This window comes from Corylus avellana, chromosome ca3 (assembly GCF_901000735.1).
Source record: "Corylus avellana chromosome ca3, CavTom2PMs-1.0".
NCBI lineage: Eukaryota > Viridiplantae > Streptophyta > Magnoliopsida > Fagales > Betulaceae > Corylus > Corylus avellana.
Window position 1 is genome coordinate 4,742,538 of NC_081543.1, and position 13,524 is coordinate 4,756,061.

At 37.3% G+C, this 13,524-nt stretch overlaps 1 protein-coding gene across 1 annotated transcript; it reads right to left on the minus strand.

Annotated features, from left to right (window-relative positions):
- Positions 1 to 1,846: 1,846 nt before the first annotated feature.
- LOC132173292 (leucine-rich repeat receptor-like serine/threonine-protein kinase RGI4) lies at positions 1,847 to 5,961 on the minus strand. Its single transcript, XM_059584744.1, has 2 exons — positions 2,760 to 5,961; positions 1,847 to 2,448 (listed from the first exon to the last, which is right to left on the minus strand). The coding sequence occupies exons 1-2, from the start codon at positions 5,617 to 5,619 to the stop codon at positions 1,946 to 1,948; spliced, it is 3,363 nt and encodes a 1,120-aa protein (XP_059440727.1). The 5' UTR covers positions 5,620 to 5,961; the 3' UTR covers positions 1,847 to 1,945.
- Positions 5,962 to 13,524: the final 7,563 nt, after the last annotated feature.

The window sequence follows — 13,524 nt, forward strand, 5'->3', positions numbered from 1 at the left end:
GTGGAAAAAAAAAATGTCATAACTTAGTTGGATCAAAGTTATATCCAGAGCCCAACCTATTGCCTTACAAAACCAAACATGAATTTAACTACTGGTCCTACTCCTACCTTAAAGCTGTGCGGAAAGTGAACCATGCCAGTCACCATCCCATATTTATGCGCATATATAGATATATCATCGCGTCAGGCATCCCATGCATGCATGTGGTTGACCCCACAGCCGTACAAATTAAAACACAGCAGCATATGATATATCTATATTATTTATGATTTATGATCTACGTTGGGGAATCTTTGATGCACCTGATCATTTCTCTTCTCTTAAATACTATTTCGGCACACAGCAGTGGATCTCAGAAGTCAGATCTCACATGTTGGGTCCATCTTTGTGCATGTGCGTCACGTGCCCGCAAAACACACAGCTACAAATAGGCATCCACCACCTCCTCTCTCACCTCATCATGTTGCTGCAGAAAATAGTGACAAATTAAGCACGTCAGGATTACTATATATAATTTGATGTGCAATTTGAAGCAACATTTGTCACCGCTAGCTATTAAAATGTGGTTTAACAAACTACCCGACACTTACTATATTTACAAATTATATTTATAATCGTATCAATTATTAGAATACAGACTTTGACGTCAATATATAAACTTTTGTAGTATGAACAGAATTTTTCTCTAAACTGAATTGAAAGAATTTTCTCTCACTTATTCTATAAAAATGATATGTGTCCTTCACATGTAAGAAACACGTGTTTTTTTTAATTACAACGACAAAGTTAGAATAAATTTTATTCAAAAAGCATATGCTTCTCGCATGCTATTTAAAAAATATGTATTTTTCACATAAAAAGTAACACATGTCATTTTTATAGAATATGTTGAAAAAAATTCCTTAAACCCAATTTGGAAGAAAACTCTGTCTTTTGTAATATATTGTTCATATTTATTGGTGTGTGTATATACATGAGTTGATATTTGGAATGACAATTTTTGATATGATTCACAAACCCAATATGAAATTAAAGAGTTAAGAGTTAAGAAGTTTGACCATGTATAATTAAATGAGTCAGATTATGATTGACATATATAATATTATACTTATGTTTGAACACAACTTGAATTCGACACACAACATAATAATAAGCAATTTTTGAGATGACCCATGGACCCGATACGAATCCAATATAAAATTAAAAAGTTATAGTTGATTGGTTTGATCCGTTTAATTAAATGAGTCAGTTATAATTGACCTATATAAGTCTTATACTAATACTTCGACATAACATAAATTCGAACCCGACACTCGACATGAATTGCCACCACTACGTTTGATTTGGTTTGTAGTTGTATTTACAAATCGGACGAGTATTTTGCCTCAAGTATGTGTTGAATGTTGGAAGGTTGGATCTCTTTCATGCACGTGGTGGGGGGGCCTAGATGGATGCATGAAATGAAGAAGCTTCTTTCTTATCTTTTAAACAACACAATTATGGTGAGAGATGAGAGGTTCACAACCCCAATCATTGCCCACATTTCCCCACAACCACACATCGCAAGCAGTATATAGCTAGAGAAGAGAAATTCCTTTTCGTCCTTTCGAATACAACTACACGTTCACACACATCCATCAGCACATCCTGCCTCTTGCTCCTTTTTGCAGACATATGGAAAACGACTTTATATTGAAGTTACGCTTTTGTGTCCTCTTCCTTTCTATCTCTCACATGTTGTGTCATTTGGTGCTGAACAATAGTAATAATAATTGACCTTTATATATATATATATAATAATTAGTAAATTAATTAAAACCCATTTACTGTACACTCATTTTGCTCGTCTTGTTTCCAAATTATGCAAAACAAACCATGGGTAACTCTTTACAATTCCCTTAATATTACTCCTACTCCTAATAAAAAATCAATTATCGACTGGGAATTAATTATTTCCTGATAAATAACCGGCTGAAGAAGACGAGTAAGCAAAGGAGCAATTAGAAGAGCCTTGGAGGAGAGCCAATTGAGCCGGGGTTACCGACGACGTCGTGGTGGTGTCGGCCATCTTGTTGATGACGGAGTTGGCGGTGGGCTTGTGGGGCTCGCCTCCATTAACCGTGGGCTCATGCTGAATTTCTCTCAATAATGCTGCCACATCTTTCATTGTCGGGCGATCTTCGGCACGATTGCTTGTACAGAGGAGGGATATTCCCAGAGCTTGCAGCATTTCTTGTATTTGTGTGTCTGGATAACCTTGAAGCTTGGGATCCAGGATCTCAACTGGGTCCTGCTTGCTCTTTAAGTGGTCTCGAACCCATTGAATAACATGTTTTCCTTCGGGGAATGATGGGTCCACTGGCTTTTTCCCTGTTATTATCTCTAGCAGAACCACCCCGAAGCTGTAGACATCGCTCTTCTCTGTGATTTTTAAGCTGCAACCATACTCTGCAAGTGCAATTTCAAGCCAATTATTAAGCCTAATACTGTTATAAAATTATATGCAATATATGACACCTTTGCTGGTCGCATAAAACTATGATGTTTTTGGACACATTCCATGCGCACAGGTAACATCATCATGTCCTTTGCGAATCCCAAATTTATTGCAAGATCCGTTCATATTCGTAACAAGTATGCATGTGCAATAGTGCCAAATAAATGAGATAAATAGTTCATTGGTAAAATAGTAATTTAAATGGATTTTTTTTTTTTTACCGGTTTAAACTTTTGAAGAAACAGAATTGCGTGAAACTCACCCGGAGCAATGTAGCCGTACGACCCAGCAAATTGCGGGTTAGCCGAAAATGAATTGCCATTATCTTCGATCAACCTTGCGAGGCCGAAATCGGCGAGGCAAGCCTCGTACCGGTCGCCTAGCAATATGTTATGTGCCTTCACGTCCCGGTGTAATATGGCAGGCACGCAATCGTGGTGCAAGTACGCGAGGCCTTCTGCAACGCCCAATGCTATCTTGAGCCGAGTGTCCCACTCCACTAATCCTGCGCATCCCTCATGCAACAACGCGCCTAAAGTACCGTTAGGCAAGAAATCGTAGAAAAGCAGTTTGGTTTTCCGGCTAGCCCCCCAACCTAGTAGTCGGACTATGTTTCGGTGTCGGATTCGGGCCAGGGTGGCAATCTCGGACGAGAATGCCGATGCGGAGACCTTCTCTGACGATCGGAACCTTTTTACGGCGATGGCTAGGCCCGACGCAATAGTGACCTTGTAAACTATGCCGGTTCGTCCGCGGCCGATTATGTTGCCAGCTGTCAGGCACTTGGCCACGTCGGAAATGGATAGGTCGAGCTTCTGGTATAGTGTCACTTCCCAGGGGAGGCCCATGTCCACGTCACCATCTCCTTCGAGGTCACAGTCGTGAGCCCCACCGAATCCGGGGCCCCCACTGCGCCTTTTCTTCGATCCAACGACGATGATGTAGAGCGCAGCCAGGAGCAGTGCGCACGCGCCGCAAAGGAGGGCGATCATCGCCACGCGCGCGGCCTCGGCTCGTCTTCGGGCTGAATTGCTGCGCTTGTCGGAAGCGCACTGGTTGGCGGAGAGGCACAGGGAGGGGTTCCCCGCGAGAACGCTCAGCGGAAGCTTCGCGAAGAAGGGCGTGTCCGGCACGCGCCCCGATAAATTGTTGTATGATACGTTAAGGACCACAAGATTCTGAAGATCCGCGAGGTATCGGAGGTCCCCGGAGAGCTGGTTGTGAGAGAGATCCAAGATCCCGAGCTTGTCCAAGCCTGCGAACTCGGCCGGAATCTCCCCGGAGAATTGATTCCAGCTCAGATTCAGAGCGATCTCGAGCGCCGGAATCCTACCCAAGCTCACCGGAATGTTCCCCGACAGCTCGTTTCCGCTCAGGTCCAGTAACTGTAACTTCTCAAGCGAACCGAGTTGGCTCGGAATCGGACCCGAGAACCGGTTCATCTTCAGAACGAGTTTAGTGAGTGAACTCAGCGATCCAAGACTCGGACTCAGCGTCCCTTCAATCAAATTGTCGGAAAAATCAACAAATTGCAACGAGGAAAGCCGGCTAAATTTCTCCGGCAAATTTCCGGTGATTGCATTGGAATGCAAGTCGATGTACGTGAGATTGGGGCATCCGGAGAACTCCGGAATGTTTCCGGAGAGGCGATTCGATCCGAGATCCAGGAAATCAAGATTGGCCAAGTTCCCAATCTGCGGCGGGACGGGCCCAGTAAGCATGTTGAGGTTCGCTCGGAAGCGATTCAAGGACGAGCAGTTGCCGATCTCGGGCGGTATCTGCCCCGACAAATTGTTGGAGAGCAGCAAGAGCTTGACGAGGTTCTTGAGCTCGAAGATCCCCTTGGGAATGTTCCCGGTCAAGCCGTTCTGAGACAAATCCACGGCCGCCAGATTCTGACAGTTGGAAATTGAAGACGGAATCACTCCCTCCAGCTTGTTCTTCCATAGGTAGAGCAATGTGAGATTCCCGAGATTTCCGATTTCGTAAGGTATCGTGCCGGTTAACTGATTGTTGTCGAGCTCGATGTGGGTGAGTTTCGTACAGTTTCCTAGCTGGGCCGGGATATCGCCCGATATTTGGTTCTCGCTGAGTTGGAGTTCCTCCAGAGCCAATAAGTTTCCGAAAGTTTTCGGGATGCTTCCAGTTAGCGTGTTCAACGAGATGTCGATGACGGATAGTTTTTGGCAATTCCCTAGCTCCGATGGAATAGTGCCCACCAGACTGTTCTGCCAGAGCAAAAGGTTTCGGAGATTCTTGAGGCTTCCGAGACTGGTTGGGACCGAACCGGCGAGCGAATTCTCGTACAAGTAGATGTTCTGGAGCGCCGAGCAGTCTCCGAGCTCCGGAGGAATTTGGCCGGAGATGAGGGCGGTGTAGATTGCGAGCGTTTCAAGCTTCTTGAGGAGGCCGAGGCTGGGTGGGAGGAAGCCCGAGATGCTCGTTTCGGCCAGGCCCAACATGACCAAATCGGTGCAGTTTCCGATTTCTTGAGGTAAAGCGCCTTGGATATTCTTGTTCCCACCGGCTCTGAGTACCTGAAGCAGCTTCAAGTTGCCTATGGGACTGGGTATTTCACCACTGAGCTGGTTGTCGTAGAGAATTAGCTGCTTCAAGCTCGTGAGGCTGCCGATTTGGACCGGTATGGACCCCTCCAGCCGGTTGGTATTGAGGTGGATTTCTTGGAGCTTAAGCAAGTTGCAAAGCTCACTTGGGATTTCGCCGGTTAAGGCATTGTCACTCAAGTCCAAGTAGCTCAGTTCCCGGAGAATAGCAATCTCTTTGGGGATGGAACCGGTGAGGTTTGTTCCGGTTAGAACAATCTCCTTCAAGGACATCAAGGAGGTGAAGTTTGAAGGAACCCGACCCATCAAATCCAAGTACCTCAACTCCAATCCGACAAGATCCTTGTTGAGGTTGCAAGTGATGCCGAACCACCTACATGGAGTTTCATCATTTGGGTTCCAATTGCTTAATTCCTCAGGGGATCCATTCAGGCTCTGCTTCCATGAAAGAAGAGCCTGGCCTTGTTGGTTAACAGCAAGAGCTACAAATGGGTGGTGGAGAAGTGAAAGAAAAATGATCGTTAGGAAGGAAAAGAGGGTCCATGGATTTACAGGCATTACAGCTATGCTATGCTACAAGCCCCAATGATAATGGAGGAACACAAGGAGGGGGTTGAGCCTAGGGAGGAGGGACAATGGGTAGGAGATACCAAGTCATGTCTTGTGGGCTACAAGTTTTCTTTTTCTTTTTTTTTTCTTTTTCTTTTTTTCAGTAGCAGTATTAATAAACAAAAAATTGAAAGACCCAGAATCTCCGGATCCAAGAACAGCTAGGCCATGATGTTTGTGCAGAGAGAAAATGGAATTTTAGATGGCTGTTTTTTAGCATTTGTTTATGGTGGAGGAGGGGTGGTGGGAAGGGGGGTGACTGTTTTTTAATTCAAATGCAGAGGGGGAGAGATGGGTGATGAGTTAATCACTTTTGCTGTACCTTTATCCTTTTATGTGGGCTTGTACAAAGCAACCTAAAACACTTGTTTTTGGATTTTTCCTTCATTAAAAATAAAAAAATAAAAAAATCAGCAAGTGAGTAGGTTTTGTCACTTGCAGCATGTTTGGCCAACTAGCATTGAGGTGTCTGAGTCAGCCTTGTCCAGAGTGGAGTTGGATGAATCTATTAGGATTAAGACCCACTTTAGGAATTTAATTAGATTTTTGTTGATGATAATGATATCTAAACTTTTGTAATTGGGTGAGGCTTCATTTTCCATTTATGTTTCATTTGAAGCCTACAAGTTTAAATCCCTTGGATACTTCCTTTAAGGGTTTTCAAAAGCTGCAAAACAAAGATTGTTCAAAAAAAACTTCAAAGCTGCAAAGGGGACACATGGCTCATGAAAATTCATATGGAATCCAGGCCTTAATCCTGTTGTTTAAACATCTAACAACCTCAGATTTAGATCTATGTTAGAAAAACATAGACATGGACCCTGATGTTTGCAAACCTGCTGCTTCGAATCTCAAATGTGTTCAAAATGAGATCTATCACACTCCATTTGTCCTGTGGATCTCATACATTATTTAACATTGTGATTATTTTAAAAAAGCAAACACCAAATGAAATTTTGTAACCATTACATACATCATGTACGAAATCAAAATATTAAACTCATCCATGACAATATATTTATGGTGCTAAACCAGCAAATTCTATTGAAGATTATTATATGTTACCATTTGTGTAGGTGGTCAGCATGCAAGGGAGAAAATGATGCTTTCTTTTCAACATATAATTAAATAAAACCCATTGAGGTTTGGATCTAGAGGGTATTAACATGATAGGAGGAATCCCCTTTAGTTCTTTTTTTTTTTCTCACGTATTGAACGGACACATGACACTTTTAGAAATTTCTCAAACTTAATTTAAAAGAAATTTATATCTGATAGTAACAGAGATTGTGAGAGGACCCCATGCCTAAGCTAAGCAGGATTTTCCTACTTGTACATGACTCCCCTCTCACATAAAGAGTGACTCAAGCCTTAAGCCACTTAGGCGGTCACCTAAGGCTCCCAATTGAATAAGGCCGGCCCCCCAACTAATAATTATATAAAAAGTATTTTTAAAAAAATTAAATTAAATTAAATTGAAGCCCTAATATAGTAAAAAGTTAATGAACCCTCATTAATTAAGGTTCTCAATTAATAATTGTACAATAAAGGTTCTTTCAAAAAAAAATTAGTAAGGCTCTAATTAATATGCTAATAAGTTAATAAATAGTCTTTAATTAAGGCCTCGAATTATGTTCAAAGTAATTACTAATTAATATTTAAAAATATAAGAAAATAGTATCACTTATTCACTTAGACTTGTGATTTTCGGCCTCAAAATCTTTCGTCCAAAGAAGAAAAAAGGAGGACAGGAATAAGAACAGGAGCTGCATGTTCTTGAGATATTTCATGAGAAAAACTAAGGTGTCACGTGATGTCTGGTGAGAACAGATCATCATAGTGATACTGGGAATATGAATAATTTGGTTGATGAGGGGAGATTTGGTTAGGGATTAATAGTGGCTGCCTCGTGAGACGGCGTGGGGATGATATTATTTTATTCAGATTTTATGTATGTGTAGCTAGGAATCAAAGCACGAGATGGATGGGGAGAAAAGAGAGTTTGGTTAATTAAAAGAACCAAACAGGGCATAGTGTAGGGCAGCTTTTTGTTGTATTTTCGTGTTTTTGTTTTGTCGATGGCAAAGAGGAAGAGACAACCACACCCATCAAAACTAGAATATGTTCCTCCTCCATGTGTTCCTCTCTTCCATCATTACTTATTTCTGCAAACATCTATATATGCCCATACTCCATTGGTTGATGGATGGTTGCTGATTTAAACACTTGACACCTAGAATATTTAATTGAAATGAAAGGCGAATGTTTGAATTTATGACGTTTGTTTTGATATTATATTGAGAGCTTGTTTCAGGTTGTGTTAGAGAGCTTAACACGCACTTTTAGTACTTAAAAAGTTGTGCCAAACAAAAAGGTTGATATGTTTGGTAAAAATTTCAAAAGCATTGGGAAGTAGAACTTTTAAAGTCAAAAACAAAAAAAATTAAGCTTTTATCAAAAGTTTATTTTTGCCATTTTAAAGTAAAAAAGTAAAAAAAAAAAAACTTTTGAAAATTTTACCAAACATGCTAGCTTTTTGTTTGGCACATCTTTCTAGGTATTAAAAATATTTTTTACCCTCTCAAATGCAGTCTCAAACAGACTCTAAAAATGACCAAAACACACTTTGAAAAAAATTAAAAAGTGAAGATTTTCTAAAAAACACTTTTTGAATTTAAAAGCTATATTTTCCAACGCAATCCCAAGCATTATCTTAGAGCATGTTTGGGATTGCATTTAACAAATAGAGCTTTTAAGTCAAAAAAACACTTTTTGGCAAAAGCTTAAAAATGAAGCTTTTATCAAAAGTGCGTTTTGGCCATTTTGGGTTTTTCGAACCCTTAAAAACGCTTTTCATTTTTTTTTTACCAAATGTGTATTTTTTTTCTTCAAATGAATTTTTTGAGTGTTAAACACACTTTTAGGCCCCTCAAACGCTCACCCAAACATATTTTTAAAAGTTTAAGCTGATAAGAAATGGTAGGCTTCATCGTTTAAATTAATATTTTAACTTATCCTAATTAAGCTCAAGTCCATCGAGGTATATCTTTGGAACCAAATCAGGGATATAATTGCTTACTTTTTTGTTAATCATTCTGCAATTTTCTTCTTTATTGTTTTGAGTTGGAATGGTAGGTCAGTTTTCAATGATAAACAGGAACATCATGTGCTTGTTTTCTTTATACAGCCCATGTTTTGTTTATACTAATGGGATTTAAAAATGAAATGCAAAAACCACATAATTTCCTTATCCATAAAGCAGTTAATTTAATTTTACCATCGAACTTTTGCAACTATCTTTCGTCAATCTCCAACCATCTATTTATTTATCAAGATTCTCTACAACTAGCTATTCAAATTGCAGTCAATTAAAATAGAGTCTCAATAGAATCTATCTACCCGAGTATCTGTTCAAACAGGTGGACCCTATCAAAACCTCATCTCATACAGAGGTCGGACAAATTGCAATTAACCAACAAATTGCTATTTTGGGTGTAGTTTCATTTCCCTTTTTCACCAAGCATGTTACTATTTTTTTAACTTCTGATAGGCTTTCACTTCGATTAGCCAACATTCAAAATCAGGGATTGGCTTTGGCCTTGACACTAAAAAAATGGTTGAACATTCTTTTCATACCCCATTTGTTCTTATTAACTTACCCGTTAATTTAGACACACAAACCATAAATTTGGGCCACATAGAATGCTCTACTATTAAGGTGATCTTGTTTTCTCATCATCAGATTCATATGATGACCTCATTCATCTTTGCTTTCATTATTGAGCAAACAAGTGGGAGTTTTTATCCACCTTCCAATTCATCAAGCACTTCGTATGCAGTTTTGAGTGGTTACCAAAACCACCAATTTACCATATTGCGGCTGCCCCTTGAAATTGGAGTATTTAGGCCATGTATGAGCATTTTGACAGAGCGGAAGATTAAAGTAAACTAATCAAATAGCAATGTCTTTGGTTCTGTAAGGAGTAACGTCTTTGTCTTATACCCAAAGATAAAACAAGCTCGCAGATTTTAAGAAAGATAAAACTCCGCCGAGTATTTGAGAGAAAATTCGCTGATTTGATAATAATTCAATGAGTAAAATCCTTGTAATAAAGTAAGCATACTTTTAGTAAGGATAGTAAACATAATCCTAGTAGAGAAAAGAGAATAAAGTCCTAATTATAATAAATAAGTAAAGTCTTTTAGCCTTTCGTAGGTGGGGACCACTCCTCATGAAGTGGTAGCTCTTTGTCTTCGAGTGGTAGATCAATCAGTCGGAAACTCAGGATCTATTGAAATTCCCTAGGAATTTCAGTTTCTGGAATTTCAAATTCAAGCCCTTAATTTTTTATCTAAGGGTTATTGTTCTGCCACGTGTCCCACTACTAATAAAATAATAAAATATTTATTATTTTATTATTTTATTAGTAGTGGGACACGTGGCAGAACAATGACCCTTGATTGAAAAATGAACGGCCTAGATCTTAAATTTCAAAAACTAGAATTTCCCTAAGAATTTCAGTAGATCCAAATCTACCGAAAACCACGCTTCATGAAGTAGAAGTTATTAGTTCGAATTCTCCTATTTATTTTCCTCCCTTTGTACGGATATGTTAAAAAAAAATTACAAAAATAAAGTAGCTCTTTAGCCTAATTTTAGTTAGAACCCTTAAAAATGCCTTTGTTTTGAACTAGCTATTGCTATAGTAATTCTGAAACGAGAAATGCTGCGATTTATCATGGCGTTTTTATCATTTTACGTGGATATTTTTTTCTAAAAATTGAGGGATTAGTTGGGTACTTTTTTTCTTTTTTTTGGTAAACATTATTTGCGTGTAAGATAAAGAGAACACCAAGAGAAATAGGATCATTTCCCTTTGAAATTGTTGCCGCTGCCCTACAAATCTAGCTAGATTTTCTATTGATTTTTTTTACTCTCCAAACGTGGAGAGCAAACATGGGGAGAGAGAGAAAGGAGATAAAACGCAAAATAAATATAATATTATTAAAAATATTATTTTAATAAAGTATAGAAAGTTTTAGAGGGTAGAATGTAGAGTGTTTTTTTTGAAAAAATAGTTAAAGAATAGTTAGATCATTAAAAATGCTCTAAGATTTTAGAATCTAACGCAAAACGATATAGTTTTGCTTTTGGTTAACGTATATTTTTTGTTTTAAAAAATCACTCAAATTTCAAGTTCGTTTATTAAAAATTCCCCTATCAAGTTAGAACTGTGGTTTTTCAAATAATTCATTTTAGACCTTTCTTCTATGTCGTCTCCTAAAGTGATGAATTGGCTCACGACAAAGAAATTACTGAATTACATGAGCAGCATATTGAAGAAAAAGACAAGCTAAAAAATTGTAGAAAGAGGCTTGTATTTATGATATATTAACATCCCACCCCGAACTCTAGATGGCGAAGTCAACTTGAATTTGAAAATAAGATCACTAAGCCAACTAGATGGATGAGATTTTGTGAAGATTTCGGCAAGTTGGTCTTCGAATGAGACTAATTTGTAGATATAAAGTGTCTTGCTAAAGATGATGCCGGATGATGTGACAATCAATCTACGGATAACAGCAATATAATGTGTACAGTGACCTATAAATTGACATACCAAATGAGCAACATGGGAAATATCTAGTCATGTGATTGCGAGATAAATAAGACTACTAACCAACCACCTGTAGGCAGTAACATCTGGTAGAAGTTCACCATTAGTGAAAAAGCGAAGCTTGACATTCGTCTCAAGATTCGAGAGGATTGCTAGTTGTGTTACCACTTATCCCAAAAACTTAAGTTGATAGAAAATGATAAATTTAATTATTTAATTAATATTCTACCACTCATTCTCAAGTGTGGACTCAAACTTTCCATTAATAAGTGAAACCCAACACTTGAATATTTAATTGAATAATATTCGAATTCAGGGATCTTGACTTTGATACCATGAAGAAAAATACATCCTAAATTTTTTAAGAAAAGAAGCTTGTATTTCTAATATATTAGTATTGTATAATATAATGAGAAAAACATTAATTACAAAATCAAGAAATAGTACATAGAATATTTACAATAGCTAATACAATAGTGAATAAAGAATATTGCCATATTTATGTGGAGAATGTTTCGAATGCTACTCTTTTGGTGTTCTCATGATCCTACGTAAATATTGTTTTCTAAAAAAATAAATAAGCTTACTCTAGTGATCTATCATCTTTTTTTAAGAAAACAATATCCACGTAAGATCAGGAGAACACCCAAAAAAATTGTAGCATTTTTCTTTTTGGTAAAATACTATTAAAGAATTTGACCATAATATACTGAAAATATTATGACACAAATAAGATAATACGGTAATATACTAACACATATCTTCCTACCCTGCAATTACCATGTCCATCATTTTGATAGATAGACATTCGACCTAAACTGTTTTAGGTTTTAAATACTCGACATTCTCATTGTTTTTTTTTTAAAAAATACTATCATAACCCCCCCTTTTTTTTTTAGGGAGGTAGTCTTCCGACCCTATAATTTTCTCAATCTTAACCGTTGGTTTGTAATGAACGGCTAACAATGAGCTATGTCAAAGAGCAAAAAAAGCAAAAAAGAAGGGAGTAATTTTGGGCTAGTAAACAATTGTGCCAACTAACCTTTTGGGGTAGCCATATCATCCATAAAAACTTTTTACGGTGAGTGGATTAAGATTTTCTACAATTTTAAAGAGATATTATTAAAACAACCAATAAAAAAATTTCGTTTCAAAGGATTTTTTCTTTACTTTTAAAGAGACGCTTTTTCTTTAATAAATCAAAAGATAGGGGGTGTTTGTTAAACCCCACGACACTGTTCATTGCTCCACTATACTATTCACTTCATTTAAAAAAAAATATATATTTTTACTTTTATATCAAATCATTTACTTTTTATATCACATCATTTACTTTTTATTACTATTCAAATAAAAAAATCACTACAAAACAAATTTTTTACTTTTCAATACCACTTTTTCATTTTCCCATACCAATCATTATTTTTTTTTATTATTCTTTTTATCCATGAACGGTGCGGTGAAAAATTAACTTTTCTATGACATAGAGTGCAAGAATCCAATAAATATATACTCAATTCTCATTGTTAACATGTTATACCTTCTTAATGGTAACATTTTTCACTTCGTTCAATGCAAGAAACGGCCTTAATTGATATAATTTGAGAATTTGAAGATCCTAATCTTTTGAAAGTACACCACTCTCTTAGATGGCCGACCACCCCAAAATAGGTTGGGGTGATTGACTACCCCAACATGTTAAATGATGGTTAAATTGTTATGCTCCCAATTCTATTTTTTGAACTTAAACCAAACACAAAAATATAAGGTTAATAAAAAAAAAACAAAATATATATATATAAGGTTAAAATATATCCCTTGGATTTGTCTTTTGATTTTTGATTTTTTTTTCTTTTTTCTATTCCGTTTTGCCTTTTGATTTAATCATCTGGCTTTATTTTCCTTACTTAATGGATTATTTTCATCATAACTATTATAATTTCTTAAAAGAACTTGGTAAATGGAGCCAGATTTTGTTGCAATCCTTGTCAACATTGCTGTTTTCCCTCTCTGTTATTGTGACTTGTGAGTGGGGGGTGTAGTGGGGGTGATTAAACGCAAAATGGGATTTAGATTATGCTGTATACGTAGGAGGATCTTACAAGATCAGGATAAAAAGTTACATTGAAAATCATTACCACAGATCTTCTCTCCATTTATCATGTCATTTTTATTTTACACCAATAAAACTCTTATGCTGAATATCTCCAAAACAAAAAGTAATAGAATATTAGGT

Excerpts from the sequence above, each read along its gene's own strand:
- LOC132173292 (XM_059584744.1), bottom strand. The coding sequence starts at position 5,619 with ATGCCTGTAAATCCATGGACCCTCTTTTCCTTCCTAACGATCATTTTT. Across the intron at positions 2,449-2,759 it reads GTACGGCTACATTGCTCCGG|AGTATGGTTGCAGCTTAAAA; the intron begins GTGAGTTTCACG and ends TTGCACTTGCAG.